The sequence below is a fragment of the Oncorhynchus keta genome, chromosome 29 (genome assembly GCF_023373465.1).
Source record: "Oncorhynchus keta strain PuntledgeMale-10-30-2019 chromosome 29, Oket_V2, whole genome shotgun sequence".
Classification (NCBI taxonomy): Eukaryota; Metazoa; Chordata; class Actinopteri; order Salmoniformes; family Salmonidae; genus Oncorhynchus; species Oncorhynchus keta.
In genome coordinates, this window is record NC_068449.1 from 27,037,325 (window position 1) to 27,064,913 (window position 27,589).

Genomic DNA, 27,589 nt, shown 5'->3' on the forward strand with positions numbered 1-27,589 from the left:
GGAAAAGTGGTGCGTGCATATGTATTCACCCCCCTTTTCTATGAAGCCCCTAAATAAGATCTGGTGCAACCAATTACCTTCAGAAGTCACATAATTAGTTAAATAAAGTCCACCTGTGTGCAATCTAAGTGTCACATGATCTGTCACATGATCTCAGTATATATACACACCTGTTCTGAAAGGCCCCAGAATCTGCAATACCACTAAGCAAAGGGGCACCACCAAGCAGGTGGCACTATGAAGAACAAGGAGCTCTCCAAACAGGTCAGGAAATAATAAGCAAACATGTTTGGTGTTCACCAAAAGGCATGTGGGAGACTCCCCAAACATATGGAAGAAAGTACTCTAGTCAGCTGAGACTAAAATTGAGCTTTTTGGCAATCAAGGAAAATGCTATGTCTGGTGCAAACCCAATACCTCTCATCACCCAGAGAATACCATCCCCACAATAAAGCATGGTGGTGGCAGCATCATGCTGTGGGGATGTTTTTCATTGGCAGGGACTGGGAAACTGGAATTGAAGGAATGATAGATGGCGCTAAATACAGGGAAATTCTTGAGGGAATAATGTTTCAGTCTTCCAGAGATTTGAGACTGCGACAGAGGTTCACCTTCCAGAAGGACAATGACCCTAAGCATACTGCTAAAGCAACACTCAAGTGGTTCAAGGGGAAACATTTAAATGTCTTAGTCAAAGTCCAGACTTCAATTGAGATTGCTGTACACCAGAAGAACACATTCAACTTGAAGGAGCTGGAGCAGTTTTGCCTTGAAGAATGGGCAAAATTCCCAGTGGCTAGCTGTGCCAAGCTTATAGAGACATACCCCAAGAGAATTGCAGCTGTAATAGCTGCAAAAGGTGGCTCTACAAAGTATTGACTTTGGGGGGGAATAGTTATGCATGCTCAAGTTCTCTATATTCTTTTGTCTTATTTCTTGTTTGTTTCACAATAAAAAAAAATATGTTGCATCTTCAAAGTAGTAGGCATGTTGTGTAAATCAAATGACACAAGCCCCCCAATAATCTATTTTAATTCCAGGTTGAAAGGTAACAAAATAGGAAAAATGCCAAGGAGGGTGAATACTTTCGCAAAGCCAGGAGAGGGGAGGGGGGGGGGGTCTACTAAGCTATATGGAACCTTTTAAGAAGGTCATACCAAGGATAATTTTGATATTTGATTTAGAATTTTAAGACCCCTTGATGTATAAGTATATAAGAAAGATCAGCAAACATTTTTATGTCTTTAACCCCTTATTTTTGTCACTAAATACACAATTTTTTTCAGCTGGTACTGGGGGACCTTCAGATGAGTCTTGTGAGGCCTGTGGGCATCCTAGAGCTTGTACAGTACCAGTCAAAAGTTTGGACACACCTACTCATTCAAGGTTTTTTAAAACTATTTTCTACATTGTAGAATAATAGTGAAGACATCAACATTATGAAATAACACATACTGTATGGAATCATGTAGTAACCAAAAAAGTGCTAAACAAATCTAAATATATTTATATTTGAGATTCTTCGCTTTGACGACAGCTTTGCACACTCTTGGCATTCTCTCAACCAGCTTAATGAGGAATGATTTTCCAACAGTCTTGAAGGAGTTCCCAAATATGCTCATCCAACTCATCCCAAACCATCTCAATTGGGTTGAGGTTGGGTGATTGTGGAGGCCAGGTCATCTGATGCAGCAGTCCAGCACTCTCCCTCTTGGTCAAATAGCCCTTACACAGCCTGGAGGTGTGTTTTGGGTTATTGTCCCGTTGGGATGGTGTATCATTGCAGAATGCTGTGGTAGCCATGCTGGTTAAGTGTGCTTTGAATTCTAAATACATCACTGACAGTGTCACCAGCAAAGCACCCCCACACATCACACCTCCTCCTCCATGCTTCACGTGGGAACCACACATGTGGAGATCATCTGTTCACCTACTCTGCATCTCAAAGACACAGCGGTTGGAACCAAAAATTTAAAATTTGGACTCATCAGACCAAAGGACAGATTTACACCAGTCTCATGTCCATTGCTCATGTTTCTTGGCCCAATCAAGACATTTACATTTACATTTAAGTCATTTAGCAGACGCTCTTATCCAGAGCGACTTACAAATTGGTGCATTCACCTTATGACATCCAGTGGAACAGCCACTTTACAATAGTGCATCTAAATCTTTTAGGGGGGGTGTTGAGAAGGATTACTTATCCTATCCTAGGTATTCCTTAAAGAGGTGGGGTTTCAGGTGTCTCCGGAAGGTGGTGATTGACTCCGCTTTCCTGGCGTCGTGAGGGAGTTTGTTCCACCATTGGGGGGCCAGAGCAGCGAACAGTTTCGACTGGGCTGAGCGGGAACTGTACTTCCTCAGTGGTAGGGAGGCGAGCAGGCCAGAGGTGGATGAACGCAGTGCCCTTGTTTGGGTGTAGGGCCTGATCAGAGCCTGGAGGTACTGAGGTGCCGTTCCCCTCACAGCTCCGTAGGCAAGCACCATGGTCTTGTAGCGGATGCGAGCTTCAACTGGAAGCCAGTGGAGAGAGCGGAGGAGCGGGGTGATGTGAGAGAACTTGGGAAGGTTGAACACCAGACGGGCTGCGGCGTTCTAGATGAGTTGTAGGGGTTTAATGGCACAGGCAGGGAGCCCAGCCAACAGCGAGTTGCAGTAATCCAGACGGGAGATGACAAGTGCCTGGATTAGGACCTGCGCCGCTTCCTGTGTGAGGCAGGGTCGTACTCTGCGGATGTTGTAGAGCATGAACCTACAGGAACGGGCCACCGCCTTGATGTTAGTTGAGAACGACAGGGTGTTGTCCAGGATCACGCCAAGGTTCTTAGCGCTCTGGGAGGAGGACACAATGGAGTTGTCAACCGTGATGGCGAGATCATGGAACGGGCAGTCCTTCCCCGGGAGGAAGAGCAGCTCCGTCTTGCCGAGGTTCAGCTTGAGGTGGTGATCCGTCATCCACACTGATATGTCTGCCAGACATGCAGAGATGCGATTCGCCACCTGGTCATCAGAAGGGGGAAAGGAGAAGATTAATTGTGTGTCGTCTGCATAGCAATGATAGGAGAGACCATGTGAGGTTATGACAGAGCCAAGTGACTTGGTGTATAGCGAGAATAGGAGAGGGCCTAGAACAGAGCCCTGGGGGACACCAGTGGTGAGAGCGCGTGGTGAGGAGACAGATTCTCGCCACGCCACCTGGTAGGAGCGACCTGTCAGGTAGGACGCAATCCAAGCGTGGGCCGCGCCGGAGATGCCCAACTCGGAGAGGGTGGAGAGGAGGATCTGATGGTTCACAGTATCGAAGGCAGCCGATAGGTCTAGAAGGATGAGAGCAGAGGAGAGAGAGTTAGCTTTAGCAGTGCGGAGCGCCTCCGTGATGCAGAGAAGAGCAGTCTCAGTTGAATGACTAGTCTTGAAACCTGACTGATTTGGATCAAGAAGGTCATTCTGAGAGAGATAGCGGTAGAGCTGGCCAGGGACGGCACGTTCAAGAGTTTTGGAGAGAAAAGAAAGAAGGGATACTGGTCTGTAGTTGTTGACATCGGAGGGATCGAGTGTAGGTTTTTTCAGAAGGGGTGCAACTCTCGCTCTCTTGAAGACGGAAGGGACGTAGCCAGCGGTCAGGGATGAGTTGATGAGCGAGGTGAGGTAAGGGAGAAGGTCTCCGGAAATGGTCTGGAGAAGAGAGGAGGGGATAGGGTCAAGCGGGCAGGTTGTTGGGTGGCCGGCCGTCACAAGACGCGAGATTTCATCTGGAGAGAGAGGGGAGAAAGAGGTCAGAGCACAGGGTAGGGCAGTGTGAGCAGAACCAGCGGTGTCGTTTGACTTAGCAAACGAGGATCGGATGTCGTCGACCTTCTTTTCAAAATGGTTGACGAAGTCATCTGCAGAGAGGACTCTTCTTATTGCTGTCCTTTAGCAGTGGGTTCTTTGCAGCAATTTAACCAGGCCTGATTCACGCAGTATCCTCTGAACAGTTGATGTTGAGCTGTGTCTGTTACTTGAACTCTGTGCTCTGTGAAGCATTTATTTGGGCTGCAATCTGAGGTGCAATTAACTCTAATGAACTTACCCTCTGCAGCATAGGTAACTCTGGGTCTTCCTTTCCTGTGGCGGTCCTCATGAGAGCCAGTTTCATCATAGCGCTTGATGGTTTTTGTGACTGCACTGGAAGAAACTTTCAAAGTTCTTGAAATATTTTGTATTGACGGACTCTCTAAAAGAGAGAGTGAATGTGGACCAGCAGACCAGCGTGATCATCACCTCAGGTTAGGGCCCAGCACTGATGTTTCATATTGTGTGGACTGGAGTATCGACTTCCTCGTAACTGGAGCCTCACTTCACAAGAACTTGGGAATCTAGCCTGTTTCTGGAAATGTATGACTTTATTATTCTGATTCAAGTCATCAGGAAAGGTATTATTAAAGAGGGAAGCAGCAGCTTCCTAATTTTGTGCTTTGGGGACTGGCAGAATGTGACTGGCAGAATGGGTGTTATATGTGGAGGATGAGGGTTGCAGTAGGTATCTCAGATTGGGGGGAGTGAGGCCTAATAGCGTTTTATAAATAAGCATCAACCAGTTGGTCTTGCTTCACGTATACAGAGATGGACCGTTTAGAGAGAAGTAGAGTGCATTGATGTGTCCTACAAGGAGCATTGGTGGCAAATCTGACGGATGAATAGTTAAGAACATCTGGCCGCTCAAGAGCACCCTTACCTGCCGATCTATAAATTACACCTACCTAATCTAGCATGGGTAGGATGGTCATCTGAATTAGGGTTAGTTTGGCATCTGGGGTGAAAGAATAGCGATTACGATAGAGGAAACCAAGTCTATACTCCCAAGTTCTTGTATGAGGTGAGGGGGGCATTCTTCTTACCGAACCACATGACCTTTGTTTTGGAGGTGTTCAGAACAAGGTTAAGATACAGAAGATGAAACTGAAGGCTGTTGGGTCAGTTACCCTGCTTGACAACATATAGGCTCTATAGTCTAGATGCCATACATATTCTTCCTCTAGACATAAACAACCTGGTCCAGATATCCAACAATCACTTTTCCACTCTGTTATTTCTCTGCCAATCTGCTTCTGTCTGTCTGGCCTGATAATGATCCCCTGGAGATTAACATAAACAAGTCAGCGGTGGTTACAAGTGAAATCACTGTTTTGGCATATCATATCCAATGTTCTTCCAAACAGTGCTAAATATACAATCACAACGTAGCCTACTAAAAAGTACTGTTTTATCGGGGGGCGCACAATTGGCCCAGCGTCGTCCGGGTTAGGGTTTGGCCGGGGTAGGCCGTCATTGTAAATAAGAATTTGTTCTTAACTGACTTGCCTAGTTAAATAAAGTTTAAATAAATAAAATAAAATATAATTCGAGTAGACAGAATTTAGAATTGATCTATATACTGTAAGCACAAACTCAGAACACATAGTATTGATCTATTGCAGTGAATAGCCCACATAAACATAGACAGACTCAAATATAAACTCCCCTGAACTGCGTGCGACCATTGTTTTCACAGCTTCCAGCACCCCCTGTTGCAGTGGGTTGTGAGGCTACATTCCTGCGGCATATTTCTCCTGACCCCTCAGGCTATCAGCTCTTTATGCCTGCACTCCAGCAGTGTTCCAGCTATCCCCTGCTACTGGACCCCAATGTCTGCTTCTGAAGTTTGGGCAACAAAAACCCCAGTAGTATTTGCACAGTAGCATAAAGATTAGACACGGGGGCAGGCAGCAAACAAATGCATAAACGTTCAACATGCTGGTTTGAATCTAGCCTTCCCCTGCCATTCAAAGATGGCGTCTCAATAGTGTAGTCTCCCACTTAAGACCACTCTTGGCAGCTGTGCTCTTAATCTTGGCCCCAGACAATGATCTCGGGGGAGACAGATGTCAATGTATATCATAGATCATTGTCTTCTGACAGGTGGCGTCATTCTAATGTGAATCACAGCATTTACTCAGTGATGAGCAGCCAGAAATCTCCAGCGTAAGCCTCACTCAAGCCACACTCCATTGAACCAAAGTGCCATTGTGGAAACAGTGTGAGGATTTCCATTTGAAACAAGACAGACTTGGCTCCTTGTAGCCTGCTGTGCTGTGCCCAGTATCAGGGTATCACCCTCTCCATTACTACAACAAGCCTTGTGGTGAAAGGCGGTAGGAAGAGAGAGCTGCCACGCTAAACATATTTTGAGGCAGCTGGTTTCCTTAAAGTCATATTGGATGTATACAACATGATCTGATGGCTATCTCATGCCAACATGGTCTAACCTATCATTTCACATTAATTGGATTCCAGTTAGAACTGCCAGCCACAAAGCTGAAAATGATTTAGAACGCTCCTCTGACCAGAGAATCCCCAGAGACACCTTTCTTACATGCTAACTGTATGAGCAAGATGGAAAGCCATCTGTTGTCAAGTCAACGGGAGATGCTGTTTGTGTGTAAATGACAGGTACAGAGATTGAAAAGGGATAGGTTAAGTGAGTTGGCTTCTAAAGAGCTTTTGGTTTGACTGTTCTCTGTACCGGTAAGGAAAACATGATGGTGCTGCCAGGAAGATCAGACTGATTTTTTAACCAATATACACAGACTATACCAAACATTAGGAAAACCTTCTTAATATTGAGTTGCACCCTCCCCTTTTGCACTCAGAACAGCCTTAATTTGTCAGGCATGGATTCTACAAGGTGTCGAAAGTGTTCCACAGGGAAGCTAGCCCATGTTGACTCCAATGCTTCCCATAGTTGTGTCAAGTTGGTTGGATGTCCTTTGGCGGATGGACCAATATGATATCCGTGGCAGTTCTTTTATTTCTTACCCCTCTTTACCCCTTTTTCTCCCCAATTCTATGGTATCCAATTGGTAGTTACAGTATTGTCCCAACGCTGCAACCCCTGTACGGACTCAGAAGAGGCGAAGGTCGAGAGCCGTGCGTCTTCCGAAACACAACCCAGCCAAGCCGCAATGCTTCTTGACACAATACCCGCTTAACCTGGAAGCCAGCCACACCAATGTGTAGGAGGAAACACTGTGCACCTGGCGACTGTGTCAGCGTGCATTGCGCTCGGCCCAACACAGGAGTCACTAGTGCGCGATGGGACAAGATCATCTCTGCCGGCCAAACCCTCCCCTAACCCGGACAGCGCTGGGCCAATTGTGCTCCGCCCCAATGGTCTTCCGGTCACGGCCGGCTGCGACAGAGCCTTGACTCGAACCAGGATCTCTAGTGGCACAGCTAACACTGCGATGCAGTGCCTTAGACCACTGCGCCACTCGGGTGCCCTTGCGTTGCAGTTCTTGACACAAACCGGTGCATCTGGCACCTACTACCATACCCTGTTCAAAGGGACTTAAATAATGTGTCTTCACACTTTGAATGGCACATATACACAATCCTTGTCTAAATTGTCTCAAGGCTTAAAAATCCTTCTTTAACCTTCCCTTCATCTACACTGATTGATGTAGCTTTAACAAGTGACATCCATAAGGGATCATAGCCTTCACCTGTATTCACATGGTCAGTTTATGTCCTGAAAAGAGCAGGTGTTCATAATGTTTTGTATACCAAGTGTATGCTACCTTGTACACACACACACACACAAACAGACAGACACAAACAACAACTTCTCTCCAAATTGTGTCAGATGCAAAGCAAAGCTTGTAGTATTGTATGAACATGGTGTTAGAAAGACCAGGCCAAACATAAACTCTTCATAATGCACCTGGAGAAAACTCTGGGCATAACCTAGACATTCTCATCAGGCCTTCCTCCCAAATCTAATTTTCAGGGGCAGGCAGCATGCCAGATGCTTTGCTCTGGCAGTGTGCTAACTCACCCCAGTCTGGTCCCTGCTACAAGCTGAACTCTGACTCCTTTTCTGTCCATAAGTATACAAAAAGGCCCGCCACTGCTTACCTAGGCCTCGTCGGTGTCCCAACCCATAAGGCAAGCCATTATTCCAACACAAATACCTGAGACCCAAAGGAACAGGAGTTTCTGATTATCACACATCATACGTTACAAGACATAATCGCTTGTGTTTTCTTCTTGGCAGCCTGCAATCTTCAGTGGGAAAGGAAGTATTTTTCTCTTCATTCTTTTTTTACCGACAAGAATATGGCAGAGCCGGCTGGACCACAGAATGGGCTGTGCCAAATCTCAGGAGGAGATACCAGCTCATGGAGAGACAGAGAGGGAGAGTGACGTAGCTCAAGGTTGATGCATAAACGTGTAGCCTATTTAAGTGGTCGTGGGGTATTTGGGTAACACTACTTAAAGCCAACTGGTTGTTTAAGTTTTTTACTTGAAAACATGAGATAAAATAAAATAACCTGATAGAATTAGCTATTTTTATGTACTGCATGTTTTCAGACTAAGCACTTTATTATTCATTCCTTGACTATTACAGATCTGTATATCTATAAAGGCCTACATACAGTTGAAGTCGGAAGTTTACATACACTTAGGTTGAAGTCATTAAAACTCATTTTTTCAACCACTCGCATTTCTTGTTAGCAAACCATAGTTTTGGCAAGTCGGTTAGGACATCTACTTTGTGCATGACACAAGTCATTTTTTGCATGGTTTGCAGACAGATTATTTCACTTATCATTCACTGTATCACAATTCAAGTTGGTCAGAAGTTTACATACACTAAGTTGACTGTGCCTTTAAACAGCTTGGAAAATTCCAGAAAATGATGTCATGGCTTTAGAAGCTTCTGATAGGCTAATTGACATCATTTGAGTCAATTGGAGGTGTACCTGTGGATGTATTTCAAGTCCTACCTTCAAACTCGGTGCCTCTTTGCTTGACATCATGAGAAAATCTAAATAAATAATTGTAGACCTCCACAAGTCTGGTTCATCCTTGGGAGCAATTTCCAAACGCCTGAAGGTACCACGTTCATCTTTACAAACTATAGTACGCAAGTATAAATACCATGGGACCACGCAGCCGTCATACCGCTCAGGAAGGAGACGTTCTGTCTCCTAGAGATTAACGTACTTTAGTGTGAAAAGTGCAAATCAATCCCAGAACAACAGCAAAGGACCTTGTGAAGATGCTGGAGGAAACAGCTACAAAAGTATCTATATCCACAGTAAAACGAGTCCGATATCGACATAACCTGAAAAGCTGCTCAGAAAGGAAGAAGCCACTGCTCTAAAACATCCAGAAAAAAAGCCAGACTACAGTTTGCAACTGCACATGGGGACAAAGATCAAACTTTTTGGAGAAATGTCCTCTGGTCTGAAGAAACAAAAATATAACTTTTTGGCCATAATGACCATCGTTATGTTTGGAGGAAAAGGGGAGGCTTGCAAGCTGAAAAACACCATCCCAACCGTGAAGCACAGGGGTGGCAGCATCATGATGTGGGGGTGCTTTGCTGCAGGAGGGACTGGTGCACTTCACAACATAGATGGCTTCATGAGGAAAGAAAATAATGTTGATATATTGAAGCAACATCTCAAGACATCAGTCAGGAAGTTAAAGCTTGGTCGCAAATGGGTCTTCCAAATGGACAATGACCCCAAGCATACATTCAAAGTTGTGGCAAAATGGTTTAAGGACAACAAAGTCAAGGTATTGGAGTGGCCATCACAAAGCCCTGACCTCAATCCTATAGAACATTTGTGGGCAGAACTGAAAAAGCATGTACGAGCAAGGAGGCCTACAAACCTGACTCAGTTACACCAGCTCTGTCAGGAGGAATGGGCCGAAACATTTGACCCAAGTTAAACAATTTAAAGGCAATGCTAAAAAAACAAATTGAGTGGATGTAAACTTCTGACCCACTGGGAATGTGATGAAATCAATAAAATATTAAATAAATCATTCTCTCTACTATTATTCTGGCATTTCACATTCTTAAAATAAAGTGGTGATCCTAACTGACCTAAGACAGGGAATTTTTACTCGGATTAAATGTCAGGAATTATGAAACACTGAGTTTAAATGTATTTGGCTAAGGTGTATGTAAAACTTCCAACTTCAACTGTATCACTATGCACTATTTGCTTAAGGAAATGTTAAAGATAGCACGATTAAGATTAGACAGAGCAGTTACCAATGTTTCTACATTTTGGTCTCTACAACACATATGACATAGGAAAAAGCCCCACAGAGAAGGGAAATTACAGACAAGTAGAGAAACAAGACAAAAACATCCTGTGAAAAGGCTCTATCTGAAATAAGAGCTGGAATGCCCCCCAGAAAAAAAAAGACAATTTCTTGTTATTCAATCCATTAACCTTTAACGTTGCGAGCGGAGTGGTAAGGTTACAGGGGGAGTCCTATCTCGGCCTAGGATGTTTTCACAGGCCGTCTCTAACATGCACCTCTCACATGCTGAGGCAGTGTTTTCACTGCACTTCGCAATGTGCCATGCTCCCACCCTGGAATCAGCCTAACCCATCACTGGACAGCAGAGTGCCATGAAGCAGAGGCAGCTATATGGGAATCAATGCTTATCATGGTGGTAAATGAATTCAGTAATTCTAATGTATGAACATAAAAAGCAGGTCAACTGTGGGTCAAGAAGGTTGTAGAGATCTATGAAAACCTTCATAGATCACTTAAAGCTTGACAAATCTCCATGTTATAGACATTACACTACAACTTCACGTCTACAGTATTACTTGAATCAAAGTGGGGACTCACCTGCAGCTCAGGATCCCTCTTCATCATCTCCAGGATGAGGTAGCAGCCAATGGAGTGGCCCACCAGGACCAGGCGAGAGTCCCTGGGAACATGCTCCGTGAGGAAGGCCAGCTTGTGCTCTATCTGCCCGTTCAAACCAAACACGTCCCCCGCTGCCATCACTGTTGGGTCTGCAAAGATCAAGGTTCATCATTAGTATTCAGTATTACATCAGTATGACATCATCTATTTCACCATCACCCAAATCATTCTGATCAAGGACATGAGCAAGCATCATTCATCAATGTCTCTGTACACAAGATAGTCTTTAGTTACATTTGGCACATGGATCACCCCAACATAGGCCCAGGGACATCATGTTACGGTAATGTTCACTGTTTCATTCACTGATGTCCTCTCATTAGTAGTACGCAGGTCCCTTTGACAACAAAATTAAAACAAGAACATCCAAAGGGCAATCGAAGTTAAGAAGTACTCTAGAAACATCTTGATTTCATTTCTGTAATCTTTTTGGAAAGATATTTAACGATATTTTATCATATAATGCTGTAAATCTAGTGAGAGAACAAAACTTTGAAGGAAGCGGTTAACAATTCCCTACCTGTGCAGAGCAGTCAAATCCAAGACAATGTTATGATTAGAGGGTATGAGAAAAGGAGATGGAGAGATGATGAAAGAAGGTAAGAAAGACCGAAAGGAAGAATACAAAGTGTCCATGGTGATTTAGCCGGCGGGAAAAGACAAATTCAAAATTCAAAATAACGAAAAAAATAAATCCGCATAGAATTGAACATAATTGGTGAGGGACTTGATGTTTGATTCTTTCAGAGTGGAATTTGGAGCAGCCGTTCTGTACAGACAGCATAAGGATCGGGTCGGGAAGGTTGTGGGGGTTGGGGATATGCTTACTGTATAATGGAAAAAACAAAATGAGTGCAAATTGTGATTAATGGATCAATAAAGAATAACATATGGCAAAGACAAATTCCCCCACACCATAATGATCCTCTTGGCAAGAGAAAGAACATCCCAGGCTGGGGCGGCCCGTTAAGCGATTAAAGCCTTCTCACAAATGTGCAATAAATGTGTGCTGCATTTTTTCTTCTAGGGAAAAGGTAACTGATTTCCTATGTGTCAAAAGAAACCTAACTTGTGGTGTTACTGATTGCGACATGGGAGGTGTAGGCTCTTTCTTTTGGTACTCCCCCCTCTGTAATTGGGTGTTGGTGCACCATTAATGAAGCTGACGAGGATACGGAGAAAGAGATGAGAAGGAGATTAGCAACAGCCTAGTTCCTGTACTGTGCATACTTCCTCTCAGAATTACAAACTTCCTTCTCAAAAGGGTTTGTGAAGCTGGGTTCAACATCTGTACCACAGTGGTAGGCCACACTTGTCGACCTTGCATAAAAAACGAGCGATCAAGAAACAAGATAAAGTGAATGTTGTCTTGAAATGATTTGATTCCGATTGAAAAGCTGGGCATCAGACCAAAATGTCATAAAGTGGTGGTAAACAAAAAGGTTTAAGTCATTATTGCAAATTTCTACTATTTTGTGCCATTTGTCTCCAACACTTATTTCAAAAGATATGCTCAAACATTCAACCAAACAATATCCATGGCAAAAATCACATGGAGTTGTAGACGTGACCGACGATAGCGGTGGGAGCATAATTGGAATCAGAAAGTCTCCATAAAAACCTCTCGTGATATTAGACCTTGGCTGGTGTAGCATTTTTGGGGGGGGATTACATTTTCTGAATGCGTGTTTTAGTACTCTGGACATTAATAGTGTGCAATTTAGCCATATCAAAGTGAGAAAGTTGCTGGTGAAAAGTAGCGTTGCAAACTCATTCTGACAAAATGAATGAGATCTGAGGCCCCTGGAGGATCCCGTGACCCAGGAATGGATTATTGATGCTGGCACAGGGAGAATGTTCCCTGTGTTTGCATTAACAGATATTTTTACAGTCATCAAAACCATCAAGTAAAACTTGCCTTGCCACAGGAACACTTCTACCACTGGAAGATCTGGAATAGAACCTTTAATGCTGCACTTTTTTTTTTACTCTTGTTTGTTTTTCCAAAACTGGAAAACTTTTTTTCAACTTCATCAAGTATGCATTAGCTGTTAATAATAATAACTGCCAGTCTTTAATTTGCACAAGTCACTGGAAAGTCAGAGGAGGCCCAATCAATGCTGTATGGGTTTCTCTGTATCGGTGAGGCCTTTCCTTGGACGTCCCAGAGGTTTTAGAAGCTGCTGCTCTACGATGCCACCCTATCCCTTAGCAAACTGAATGCTCTTTGACGAGTTGTAAATCAATGGCAAGCATTCAAGGGGTTGACCAGGGTGGTAAATCCCCAAAGGCTTGGATTGAAGCCGCAAGAAGAGAGGTGAAAAGGAAGCTGATATGTCAGACATGTTTGTGTTTCCATGTTGGATGTGGGTAATAGTCGAGTGGATATGGAAAGTGCCATCCTAAGAATGAACACCTAGTTAGTAATGCTGGAATAATACTGCATGATAGCCAGGCTGCACGCTCATGTGGTTATCATAGCCACATGCAGATAAATTATTTAGTAGTATTTACAGTAAATCCTAATCATAGTGAGCAGATTTCCTTGGATAAGGGCATCTCATCAAATGGAAAGACATGATGAGGGACTATTGAGATGAACACAGGACTTGCTGCTAGACAATTTGAGCCTTTCTCTGGTCTTAATCAGGGCAGTTGTTGAGGTTTTGGGATAAAAGATGAGTCCTTCCCTGCCCATCTTGAGATAGGGCTGCTGCTCATTGTCACCCCCTAGAACACCAGGCTGAACAGAGTGGTTTTCATTTATTCTCTCTGATGATCGGATGACATGCTACGAATTGGCAGGGTTGTCTGATTTTATTTTTACTGTATCTATTGACTATCTCCAGACTTTGCCTTGTGTGTTCCATGAATCATTTATGAGTTGGAAGTTTCGACAAGTGTGTGCCATGTGTTCACAATAAAAGAGGAACTGTTCAATGCTTCACTTTGTTACATGAATGTCTATTTAATCTAGACCAACTCTAACAAACCTCTGGACAATACTAAGTATTACATCATTATTTCTCATTATAATAAAATATATATATATTGTGTCATGACCATAATCATCTTACATCTGCAAATTCAACATTGGAATCTATATGGTCAAAATAGGTTGTCTGATTACGTGACTTTGTCATGTCTGTCTCCAGGCTTTTGAGCTACGTAAAGAGAAGCCTGGAAATCAAGACTTCCGTCAAGTTATCATCAGGACTCACGCTAGTTATCGCACATCCAAATGAGTCTACCTACCAGGGTACACTTTGACAGAATGTTAACTTACACCTACACACTTATCTGTCCTTTACAAACCCTCAAGATGGATATATTTGTCCTTTGTCCTTCTCAAGGTGGACAGATCCAAACTGTATCGTCCAATGTATCTCATGAGCCCTCGGAGAAGGGATTTAACTTACTACATGTGAGGGCTTGGTAATGTCTTTCCCATGTATCAGGCACAATAAAAACGTCCTCACTGCTTTATGAATGAATATTACAGGGCTCATATGGTGGTGCTGGCTAGAGAGGGAGAGGGAGAGGCCCCTTGGCTCAGGCTAACTCGTCCAGCTCAGCTAACATTCCTCTTCTCCTGCGCCATCCTTAGCATCGTCTTTTGTATTGGAGAGTGAGCTAACAAGGACCTGCCCATTTCAAAGCTAGCTAATCAGTCATTAGTGGTCAGGAGATGTACTGTTGATGTGAATAAGTCCAGCTGAACAAAGCATTCTCAATAAGAGATATGAATTAGTTATGTACCTTCAATCATGTCCATAGTATCAGGAGGCACACAGTGTCCAGCATGGCTCACTGCCCACACAGGGTAGCGCCGCCCCAATGTCTGGTGAAGCGTCTGCATGAAGGTCTTGTAGAAGCCAACCACACCTGGGTTACCTGCAAAGATGCCAAAAACACTATAAACATCATAAAGTGCTCTGCAAATGTATCACCACATGATAAAAACTAGGGATGTAGCGATTCAGATCCACAAGTTGGGGCGGCAGGTAGCCTAGTGGTTAGAGCGTTGGACAAGTAACCGAAAGGTTGCAAGATTGAATCCCCGAGCTGACAAGGTAAAAATCTGTTGTTTTGCCCCTGAACAAGGCAGTTAACCCACTGTTCCTAGGCTGTCATTGAAAATAAGAATTTGTTCTTAACTGACTTGCCTGGTTAAATAAAGATAAAATACACAACAACAAAAAAGATACGAATGCATCTGTCTGTGGACCACAAACCGCAGTGTTGGATACATAGGCTACCTTGCCCTCCCCTAATCTGATCAGATCAGGTGCCTACAGTACATACATAATTACTTACACACAAACCGCACACACACACACAAGTCAGCTCAGAGGCTCAGCTCATGAGCTACAACAGCAGCAGATTTTTTATTTACAATGGAAAATGAATGTGTTTATGAAACAAATGCATCAAATCGTATCGCACAGAATCACTTTGATTCATTCTCTAATCAAACCGAATCATTTTATACTCAAAAATATCGTTCCTGTATATCAGAGCCCATGTCTCCAGATATGTATCAAATCATCTTGAAAGGGAAAGATGCACATCCATAACAAAAACAAACTACACTTTATGGAGGTAGGCTACATGACTAAATGCTAGAAAACAAACTACACTTTATGGAGGTAGGCTACATGACTAAATGCTAGAAAACAAACCACACTTTATGGAGGTAGGCTACATGACTAAATGCTACAAACTAAATGGAGGTAGGCTAGAAATGCTACAAACTACACTTTATGGAGGTAGGCTACATGACTAAATGCTAGAAAACAAACTACACTTTATGGAGGTAGGCTACATGACTAAATGCTAGAAAACAAACTACACTTTATGGAGGTAGGCTACATGACTAAATGCTAGAAAACAAACTACACTTTATGGAGGTAGGCTGCATGACTAAATGCTAGAAAACAAACTACACTTTATGGAGGTAGGCTACATGACTAAATGCTAGAAACAAACTACACTTTATGGAGGTAGGCTACATGACTAAATGCTAGAAAACAAACTACACTTTATGGAGGTAGGCTACATGACTAAATGCTAGAAAACAAACTACACTTTATGGAGGTAGGCTGCATGACTAAATGCTAGAAAACAAACTACACTTTATGGAGGTAGGCTACATGACTAAATGCTAGAAAACAAACCATATAAAACATATATTGACAGCCAACCGTACCAACTTCTTAGTATGTTAATCATTTTCTTCTCTACTCTACTCATGACAACAAAGTGTTGGCCATGTAATGGCTGTCATTCCCTGGCCTTTGCCATCAATCTCATCAGCCCCCATACAGCAGCATGTCATAGTTAGCACTGTCAGCTCAGCTGCTAGCTAGGAACTTTATTTAGCTCATGGTACTGATGTCTTTACACAGAACAAAGAGGGACTTTTATTCCATAGGTTAACAAAAAGAGAGTTTATCCTGGGTGGGGGTTTATTTCGGACTATCAGGGTGCGATAAAAGTGTAAAGAAAACTGTATAGCAGCTGCTAAAGAACAATGGCTACTCTGTGTGGTCTGTCTTTTTTTGTCCAACAGGACAAATGTTCGTCAATGTTTTGTATAGTGCTTGTTTGAGTTGCTTGTAGGCATATATATGGTATTTTGATGTATACTGTAAGCGTGAGTGCGTATTATCCAAATCTTTGTTATGATGATTTTGCCTGTATGTGTCATTTCATGAGCGTTCAATGTATAACAGCCCCCGTGAGAGGGTGCTGAGAGAGAGAGCCACAGATGCAATCTTTGGAAGAACACTCCCATTAGGAGTGTTACAACAACACATGGACAATCATCGTCCAATAACATGCCACATTTAGGCTAAAGCATGTGGAACAATTAGCTAAAGCAATCCAACACGTTGGATAAAATTCACCTGGATTATGTGTTAGTTAAAATGGTGTTGAGTTGTTTGTTGGTAGGATAGTTCTTATGTCACTGTTAAAAATTGAATGTTGGAACATTTATTGGTGGGAGAAAATACAGTCAATGAGTGAACACATTGCTTCATTTTTGTCTATTATACCCAAAATACATCCAATTAGTTTTATGAATATTGGGTGTGTATAAAACACATAAGAAATAACTGCCAACACGCAGACCCCATACTTTTCCCCCTGGTATGTCCTCAGGACGAAGTAAAACCATTGCAACACACAGATGTGAATCTAGATGTTTTTGTATTTAAGAGCTCTACAGTCTTGGATTTGAACCCACATGTATTGCATTCTGAAAGCAGCTAACCACATGCTCCCATCAAGCTAACAATCTAATAAGTAACAATCACACATAGTTAATATCAGCAAAATAATGAACTTGTCTTATTTTGCCTGGCAGAAGGACTTGGATTCCTTGTGAAAGCTGATGCAATCTTGAAACAATCCTAAACATTTAGGATATGAGTTCAACTCTATTCTTCTAAGGTGGGTGACGGCAACCATAAAGTACATGGACCTACCATGGATGACAGTTTTGTGGGAAATAATGATAAATAGTGTTTTGAGGGTGAGGGATATGGGATAAAACCTGTAGTCGGAGTCTGAACTCTCACTACAGTGGGCCCCAAGTTCAGAACACTTGCCGCAGTTCTCGGTAGTGTTTTCATATTTTCATTCACATATCCTGAGTCATTAATCAAGAGCCAAATGCAGCTGAAGATGTTGCACAACACTTTGTGTGAGAGCAAGCAAGCTTCTCTGCTGAGCAGAGTGTACAAAAATAAATATGGGAGGCAAATATACTTAGAAGAGTACAGATATAGTGCCTTCAGAAATAATTAATACCCCTAGACTTATTCCACATTTTGAGTTACAGCCTGAATTCAAAATTGATTAAATTTTTTAAAATCTCACCCATCTACACACACCATAATGACAAAGTGAAAACATGTTTTCAGACATTTTGGCAAATTTATTGAAAATTAAATGTAGAAATATCTAATTTACATAAGTTCACACCCCTGAGTCAATAATTTGTAGAAGCACCTTTGACAGCAATTTCAGCTGCAAGTCTTTCTGGGTAAGTCGCTAAGACCTTTCCACACCTGAATTGTGCAACATTTGCCCATTATTATTTTTAAAATTCTAATTCCACTTTGACGTTAATGGGTATTGTGTGTAGGCCAGTGACAGAAAAGTTGTATTTAAGAAATTGTAAATTGAGGCTCTAACACAACAAAATGTTGAAAAAGTCAAGGGATGTGAATACTTTCTGAAGGCACTGTATTTATGAAGCACAAGTTATTAGAAGGACAATTCCCCCTAGAAAGAGTTCAGGGAGGTGGAAACTTATTCAGTCTTTTCATTCATTTCATTGACAGAAGTAAGCCTAGGTTGTGATGATCAGTGAAAAAACAACTCATTTGAATCTCATGAAAGCTCATGCCTCCACTGTAGTAGATTCAGTTAGAATGGACACCATCACTTTGTTTTGACCTTCTTGAACGTGAAATCCAACTTTCCCCTTTAACCGACCATGACAGATAAGGCCCCCTCTTTTCTCTCATCGCTGGGCAACCTTTCTCCATATCTGCCAGGCTCCCGCAGTTGAACATTGTGTTGACTCTCTCCTGCTCTCCACAAGCTGAGTAAACAGTCAACTCCCTCTTTCTCCCAGACAGTGGGGAGTGTGCAGGGGATGGGCTTTCCTTAAATGCAGCACCCTTTTCTAGACTCCATCCACAGCCCCTCCTAGCCTACTGATTAAATACATTTGTATGTTTTTATTCACGCTGGGTTTCTAAATCTCTCCCAGATGGCCCCAGACATGCTCAAGAAGCAGGTTTTCAGAAACCTAGCCCATACCAGAGATGTGCCATTGGAAATGACAGTGCTATTTTTGCTAGGCACCACAACAGACGCCCCCATTATCCCGCTTGTGGCTTGCACTCCCAAGAGAAGTAATGAAGGCCCCCTGAATCCCACTGTCACACAGCTTGAATAAGTTTGAACTCGGGGCAAGTGTAGAAAAGAAAACAGCTTTATACTGTAGCAGTCTGGGACCACACCTCAGACCGCGCTTTTGCAAAAAATAGACAGGTACCCGAATCTGAACACATAATTGGGATGTGAACAGATGAACTTTCAACTGATTCTTGGTCTTTATGAACATAAGCTTCAGTTTGAGTTTTGGGCCCAACATCTGTCTCTATCAGCAAAGCCGAGTTTGGAATGTGAATCGCTGGAGGTTACATCTGTCTGGTGTTCACAGCCAATTGATGGACCAGGGGCGGATTACGTGGGTTCTATGTTGCGACGAGTGTACCTCTCACTCAAGAGAGGTCATGAATGAGATTGCAGAAGTCCCCTTTTGTGAAAAAATAAGACAAAAACAAATGGATAGAACAAATGACATCAGTACACAATGTTAAGTCTGTGGGCTGAAAGAGAGACAGAGCACATAGTAAGAAACCTGAACTAACAATGGGTTACAAATGAGTTGATGGAGAGAGATGGCTGAGGTCTCACAGAATCATGAGTCAGTGGTTGAGAGGGAAAAGCCTGAATACTTAACTCCACAATAAGACTCTTAAACACTTGAGTACTGAATGATCCATGACAGAGGTATTGAGGTAGTCGGAGCAAAGAGGGTTTCCGTTTGTTGTACTCAGGTACTGTAGGTAAAACACAACACCAGGACGAAATTCAGATGTCATTGTTTTCGATGAGACAGCGATGGGGAATTCCGACGAAGTTACACCATCTACCGCCAACAGCAAAGGCCACACCAGATGTCGGCTAGCCATTAAACAAGTCATAACTAATTTAGACTACAATGAGGACTTCACAAGCACACTGTACCCAAATGCACCTAAAGAAATTGGGAAATGTAAAACTATTTTTGATTTCAGCAACTGGTACCAAAAATGTAACTGATACAATAAATATTACAGACTACAGGGAGATAAAGGATATACAGGGAGATGAAGGATAAGCAGCACGCTACTCTTCACTGGTTAGGCCATTCTTCATAGCTGTCTGTGACGACGCTGCACATTGCAGGCAAGGGGTCTTGACTTGACAGTCATCATTCACTCTCTCTTTATTACTAAATCTCCTCTCACACCCTGCTCTCTTGGGGATCTCACAGATGGCCTTCTTAAAATGTATTTTAAATACATAATTCTAACTCTTGACAAAAAAAAGGGAAAGAAAAACTTGAAAGGGTGAGCAGCCAGTTAGTAATGTAATGTCTTACTACATATAAATAATATCTGTTTATTTAACCAGTCAGAGTGAACTACATGCTCCTTAAGTCTGCAGGGTCGACCCAGACAAATTATGAGGCTATAATGGTATTTCATTCAGCCTAAGGAAGAAGGTGTTTACTTTATAATGCTTTAAAGAGATCTGTGGGTCAAAGTATCAAATACCAGGGGAGGTCCTGCATCTGTTCAAACTGCAGACAATGGGTAGAGAGAGAGCTGTCAGGCTTGAATCCACACTTTAATATGTTTCCCTTCCCCAACTAGCACTGTGTGACAGTAACACCACTCCCTCTATAGGAGGAACGAAGCAGACAGCCTATAGAAGGAAAGAAAGTCAGAAGTCTTCTTGATTCGGGAATAAGTTAGTAAGAGGTTAAAGTTAGTAAAACAGTTATTCCATTATTATATGTTACATTGTTGGAAATATCCATTATTTAATCAAATATTCTTTGTTTCTAAGATATAATAACTCAATAAAAGTACATTCTTATTGTTTTAGTGTGTCTTTCGCTTTAAAGCTGTAATATTTCAATATTTGGGCGACCCAACCAAATTCACATAGACATGAGTTATAGATCTGTCATTCTCATTGAAAGCAAGTCTAAGAAGTGATACATCTGTTCTATGGGCACTATTTCTATGCTTCCCATTCTAAAGTTGAGGTTTTGCATCTTTTACTTTCAGTTTTGTACACCAGCTACTGATATTTTTGGTTATGGAAAGTATATTTCACAGCGGTTTAGATGGTACAATGACTCTACACTATACTTGCTTGCTTTGTCACAAACTGAAATTATGCAATCAATTAAAATTTTAGCACCCAGGAAATGGTAGAGCAATTTCTGAATAGTGCACCTTTAACGGAATTCTCTGTTAGCCACAGTTCAGTTCCAAAATATATATATAGCAGACAATGGCAATAAGAGAGTGACACATGATGATGCACTATTAATGTAGTGACATACTGTAACTACCTTAATGTGAGACTGACTCATTACACAATAGTCCATTGGGTATCTATATTAGGCCTAATTCTTTAAATACAGATGTCTCGTGACCAAATGTATCAGTTTTTGAAGAGGACAACTCCTGAATCCCTCTAAGCTTGAGTAATTCAACGAAAAGTCAAACCAACCCCTCCCAGTCTTTCCCACTTGTTATCTTTCCTCCCTTCTTCCCTCACCAGAAAGGGCGCTTTTCTAGTGCCTATAAATTTGGGCCTGCTGAGCTGAACACTGTGCAGACCTCCCTCCCTAGCGTCTTTGACCTCTCGGCTTGGTGCCAGAAGTACCGCAGCAATGACGTAGTCCCGCACCTGCAGTGCACTTAGAACTTCCACTGCACTTCCAAAGATTGAGTTATACTTCCAAAAACACATTTGCCTTGTAGGCTTACTCTGCGAAAATCAAGCAGTTTAAGTTATCAATGAGCAGTGGTAAATCTTAGACTTCAGTCACTGCACCTTAAAATATGTATTTTAACTCACTTTAATCACGGTGGTATTACAGGGGCACAATTCAGACGTTTATCGAATATGTAACATGCCTGGTACTGCTAATAGCATTGTGGCATGTGGATTGAGGGCTAGCACTGGAATGTCAGCCCAAGTTATTGGTTTAGCTTTTTTCATACATTGCTGAAATATTTGGTGGAATGATTTTGGAATGTAACCTGGAGGTAACATTTGATTGCCATTCCCTCCCTTGATCTTGCTGACCTTTTTAACTCTCCTCCATCTGTTGAGAATGGAGGGATGCCTGGAGGGAGGTTGGAGGGATATATTGATAGAGGGTGGCCGATGAGGGTGGCCTATGTATCAAGTAGGCTATCCTATCCATTTACCCTTCAGGCTAAAGAGAGCTGCTCTTGGTTACATTTTTTATCCGTTTTATTTAATTTAACTGTATTGATCCTCAGGAGGAAATCAAGACGTCAGAGGCTCACACACAACACAATCACACAGAATATAGAACATTCGCCTACACATTACAACACATATTAGGTGCTGGTATTAAAAGTTTTCCAACTTTTTACGAACAAATTCTCATGTAAATATTTTAAGGAATATACACTACATGACCAAAAGTACGTGGATACCTGCTCGTCAAACCTATAATTCCAAAATCATGGGCATTAAAATGGAGCTGCTCCCCCCTTTGCTGCTATAACAGCCTCCACTCATCTGGGAAGTCTTTCAACAAGATCAAAATCAAATGTTTTATTGGTTACATACCCATATTTAGCAGATGTTATTGCGGGTGCATGTTGGAATGCTTGTTGGATTTCGGAACATTATGTTAGAACAATGCTGAGGGGACTTGCTTCAATTCAGCCACAAGAGCATTAGTGAGGTCGGGCACTGATGTTGGGCGATTAGGCCCTGTTCGCAGTCGGCGTTTCAATTCATCCCAAAGAAATTGGATGGGGTTCAGGTCAGGGTTCTGTATAGGCCAGTCAAGTTCTTCCACACCGATCTCAACAAACCATTGGACCTTGCATTGTGTACGGGGCATTGTCATGCTGAAACAGGAAAGGGATTTCCCCAAACTGTTGCCACAAAGATGGAAGCAAAGAATCATCTAGAATGTCATTGTATACTGTAGCATAAAGATTTCCCGTCACTGGAACTAAGGGGTCTGAAAAACAGCCCCAGACCATTATTCCTCCTCAACCAAACTTTACAAATCAAATCAAATGTTATTGGTCACATACACATATTTAGCTGATGTTATTGCGGGTGTAGCGAAATGCTTGTGTTCCTAGCTCAAACAGTGCAGTAATATCTAACAATTCACAACAATACACAAATCTAAAAGTAAAAGAACGGAAAAAATAAATATATAAATATTAGGACTTGCAAAATCGGAGTGGCATTAATTAAAATACAGTAGAATAGAGAATAGTATATACAGTTGAAGTCGGAAGTTTACATACATTCAAACACAGATTTTCACAATTCCTGACATTTAATCCTAGTAAAAAAATCCCTGTCTTAGGTCAGTTAGGATCACCACTTTATTTTAAGAATGTGAAATGTCAGATTTCATGTCTTTCATCACATTCCCAATGGGTCAGAAGTTTACATGCACTCAATTAGTATTTGGTAGCATTGCCTTTAAATTGTTTAACCTGGGTAGGACTTGGGCAGGACTTTGATGAACTGACTTGTTGGAAAGGTGGCATCCTATGATGGTGCCACATTGAAAATCAATGAGCTCTTCAGTAAGGCCATTCTACTGCCAATGTTTGTCTATGGAGATTGCATGGCATTGTGCTCGATTGTACACACCTGTTAGCAATGGGTGTGGTTGAAATAGCCAAATCTCCTAATTTGAAGGGTGTCCACATACACTATATATACAAAAGTATCTACTGAATGTCTATAATTCTAGTCGGCTACATGCATTGACGTTTTAGAATGATTGGCTGTCGCACCTGTGTTCTATCGAAACATTCAAAAAAACATAAGTTTCATTGGAGGAGGTCATGGTTTCCATTCGTCAATCAAAACACACACACCTACAGAGAACACAGAGGCACCTGTGAGTGCTTTAGGGTATGAAACACTGGTTGTACCTAAGGTTGGACACAAAGATCATTGCTCTGATCACAGGGAAAAGGGCAGCTGGTCTACAATAACAGGGCCTTCGCAGTGTCTCTGTCAGCCATAAAGGGTCCATTGAGCCCCAAGTTCAGTGATATTCAGAGGGCAATGAACGAGCTCCAGTCACTGCGACCTTTCAAAGGTCACTGGCATGACTGAATCTCCCCCTGACTCTATGGCTCATCTTTCTCAAAGTTTCCCAATTTAAACACAAAGAAGTGGGTGACATAGGCAGAGTTGTATCGAGGCATACGAGACCCAAATGATGTTGGTGTACTATTTGGTCCAGAGAACATAGTCTCAGACTTTCAGGATAGTGCGTAACACATTTAATAATATCAACATCACATGACATGATGATGAGACACCAAGGGTAAATTACAGCAAACTGCTTAGTCAGGAATACAATTTAATTTGTAGTATTATCAATACCACTTTTATATCTCCAGTTTAAAGGGATAGCCCACTCAAAATACATTGGCTGTAGTCGATTTACCAATACAGATTTCGGATGAAAACGACAGGCATCTCACAATAATCTAACCAGGGATAGCATAATGCATTTCCCTTGAATTAAGAAAATGCTTTAATGACACTCACCTGGTATGATGAGAAAAAGCACTTTAGGTTGATTGCCAGAGTGTAGGTTACGGGTGCCGAATTTGAGCACTTCTGTGACAGCACCACAGCAGTATAGGTGCTCTGTGTAGGCCTCATCCTTATCCTCCATCACTGAGGATCCCATCTCAAAGGCTTAGCAAGAGAGAGAGGCATAAACAGGGTTATGTATACAAAAAAAATGTTTTTATTCATAGGATGAATATTGGGCCTTCGTTATTATGGAGCTAATCAGACACCCTATGAAATACATCCTATCCTTAGTAATAGCTTACAGAAATAGCCTAATATTTTCTATGCATCTCAACTGCACAGCTACTGTAGCTAGTAGTGCCTGTCCTTTCGAGAATGGTCCAATTTCACTGAGATTAATAGAACACACTACACTCAACCTTTCACCTATTTGTTATCAGCTAAACGTGTTATGAACTTTGACACCCAGTCAGTGTAATACATTAGCTATATGATCTTATAAGCATTAGTTGAGCATTTAAGTAATCGTTTTTAGGTTGTCTGACATGACATGTCTTGTATTTGAAGTCAACCTAGATAACTTGTTAGCTCATTGCACATGAACATTTTTCTGAGCTGCCAGCTAGCATTATGTTGCTAATAGGTCAGCTAGCTAGATTTTCACAGCGATAATTACATACCAAATTACTTCTCGAAATGAAATGTTTTGCCGAAGCTACTGTATTCCAAATGCTTTGCTACACAGAAGATGGTGATGCCTTAGTAGTGTGTGCCAGTGAGACTGAAGAAAGACAAGCGATAGCGCGCACCCGGCTTCGTGCTGGTCCAGTCTGACAGTCTTCCGTGTCGTTCCAGACTAGATAGCTACATTTTAACCCTGTTCAGCAAATTATCACACCTTGAAGACACGACCGCATGTGTGGGGATCTGAGACAATTCAGCTGTGTATCAGATCTTTTAAAACATGGGAGCAGCGTTTAATATGGCTGAAATCCCATCAATACTTAACGATGTGATATTCTGCGCAACACAACTACAATATAAGTGGTTTGAAACCTCGCCGTTTGCTTCGTCTTCTTCTCTCTCATTGAGGGTCAATACCAGTGTGGAAAACATTGTTTAGGTGCATTACCGCCACCTTCTGAGCTGGAGTGAAAACATTGTTCTTCAAACAAACAAAGCTATTTAATATAAAATAAAATTGTTTCTGTCACATGCGCCGAATAGAACAGACCTTACAGTGAAATGCTTACTTACAAGCCCTTAACCAACAATGCTTTAAGAAATGTTTAAAAAAAATAAGTGTTAAGTAAAAAATAGGGAAAAAAGTAACAAACACTTAAACAGCAGCAGTAAAATAACAATAGTGAGGCTATGTACAGGGGGTACCGGTACAGAGTCAATGTGCGGGGGCACCGGTTAGTAGCAGCAGCGTAAAAGCGGGGTCTGGGTAGCACTTTGATTAGTAATAATAATATAATAATAATATATGCCATTTAGCAGAAGCTTTTATCCAAAGCGACTTACAGTCATGTGTGCATACATTCTACGTATGGGTGGTCCCGGGAATCGAACCCACTACCCTGGCGTTACAAGCGCCATGCTCTACCAACTGAGCTACAGAAGGACCATAGCTGTTCAGGAGTCTTATGGCTTGGGGGTAGAAACTGTTAAGAAGCCTTTTGGACCAAGACTTGGCGCTCCGGTACTGCTTGATCACGTTGAGGGAGAGGTTGTTATCCTGGCCACACTGCCAGGTCTCTGACCTCCTCCCTATAGGCTGTCTCATCATTGTCGGTGATCAGGCCTACCACTGTTGTGTCTTCAGAAAACTTGATGATGGTGTTGGAGTCGTGCCTGGTCATGCAGTCATGAGTGAACAGGGAATACAGGAGGGACATAGAATATTTAATGTTGGTTGTTGATGGAAATGCAGATGCCTGTGTGTGTGTGTGTGTGTGTGTGTGTGTGTGTGTGTGTGTGTGTGTGTGTGTGTGTGTGTGTGTGTGTGTGTGTGTGTGTGTGTGTGTGTGTGTGTGTGTGTGTGTGTGTGTGTGTGTGTGTGTGTGTGTTTTGTGTTTTGATTTCAGGAAGCATGTTAACATGCAGGACTGAGAGCCTCCCTCGGGAGAGGAGATAAAACTCTCTTCAACTCAATGGATCTGGCCTAAACCTAAATCAGTTAGCCACATTTCAGAGCTTTCACTATGTAGGGGCTGATATATGCCTGACCAGGTCCATAAAACAGCAGCTGGGCGATGATTGAGAAACATGTAAGAACCATAGCACACTTTCAACCACTGAACATCACATCCATTGTCCAGCAAAATTCATGATCACAGTACTTACTGTTACACCTGCACCTTGTCAGATGGGACAGTACATTCAAAAGATGTCCTGTTTGGCTGTTGCATTTACATAGCAACTATCTGACCTCCCACCCCATCAATTTCTCTCTCTCTCTCTCTCTCTCTCTCTCTCTCTCTCTCTCTCTCTCTCTCTCTCTCTCTATATATATATATATATATATATATATATATATATATATATATATATATATATATATATATATATATATATATATATGGACATTTTCCATATTCACGTTGGCGGGCTGCTGTCAGATATTTCCTGTTGAGTGTTACGCTGCACCAGCTGTGATCCCCAATGTGGCAAAGGTGATGCCCCCGTTGGCCATGAGTAGGGGAGCCGGGGATGTGCAGCCTACAGAGACACCTGCAAGTCATTTGGGTCCAGCTGTGAAGAGTTCACTCAAAGAGGAGCTAGGCTTGGCACTGTGCATCACAAAATTGGATGTGCTCCCAAACCTGCAGGGAGGGAGATCGGAGGCTCTCATGCAGCCTGTGGGAGGCAACAGTGGTGGTGAAGTTGCTGCTGTTTCCAATGGAATGTGGTGTGATGTGGTGTGGTGTGATGGGGTGGCTGAAAAGTTCCCAGACCTGAACTCCTTATTATTTAGAAGCCACAAGCTGGGAGCCGTTAATGTTTGAGGGCTGACGGAGAAGACAATATCATTGTGTGTAGCAATGAAATCACTCCTCCTCCTAGGTGGTGGGATGTCCCTCTCCTGCTGTCAAAGGTGCCTCTCTTCCATTTGCAGATTTGTTCTTTAGTTGTTTTTGGGGGGCATCCTTCTTAGTAAGGGAGGCGGAAAATAACTTTACAGTAATGATACAAACAATAATGGAATTTGAAAAGCTTGCACAAAATTATCAGGAGTATCATGCCATAATATTTCAGTGGCAGAAGATAGTGTTTATTTGCCTTTATATCAAGTTGGTGTTAAATCAGCTCAGATTTACTTAAGGAAAACCTTTTCATTTCAAGAGCAATTGGTGTCAGCAGGTGCGAGAAGAGAGCTACTGGCTGG

The 27,589-nt window shown here is 42.2% G+C and overlaps 1 protein-coding gene across 1 annotated transcript in view; it reads right to left on the reverse strand.

The window, feature by feature from the left end:
- Positions 1-25,271, reverse strand: part of ldah (lipid droplet associated hydrolase) — a 60,992-nt gene extending 35,721 nt beyond the window's left edge. Inside the window, exons 1-4 of the mRNA XM_035743164.2 lie at positions 24,879-25,271; positions 24,208-24,360; positions 14,524-14,658; positions 10,684-10,853 (exon numbers count right to left, since the gene is read on the reverse strand). Coding sequence (XP_035599057.1) covers positions 10,684-10,853; positions 14,524-14,658; positions 24,208-24,352 — 450 coding nt within the window. The 5' untranslated portion in view covers positions 24,353-24,360; positions 24,879-25,271. The remainder of the gene's footprint in view (positions 1-10,683; positions 10,854-14,523; positions 14,659-24,207; positions 24,361-24,878) is intronic.
- Between the last annotated feature and the right edge of the window lie 2,318 nt (positions 25,272-27,589).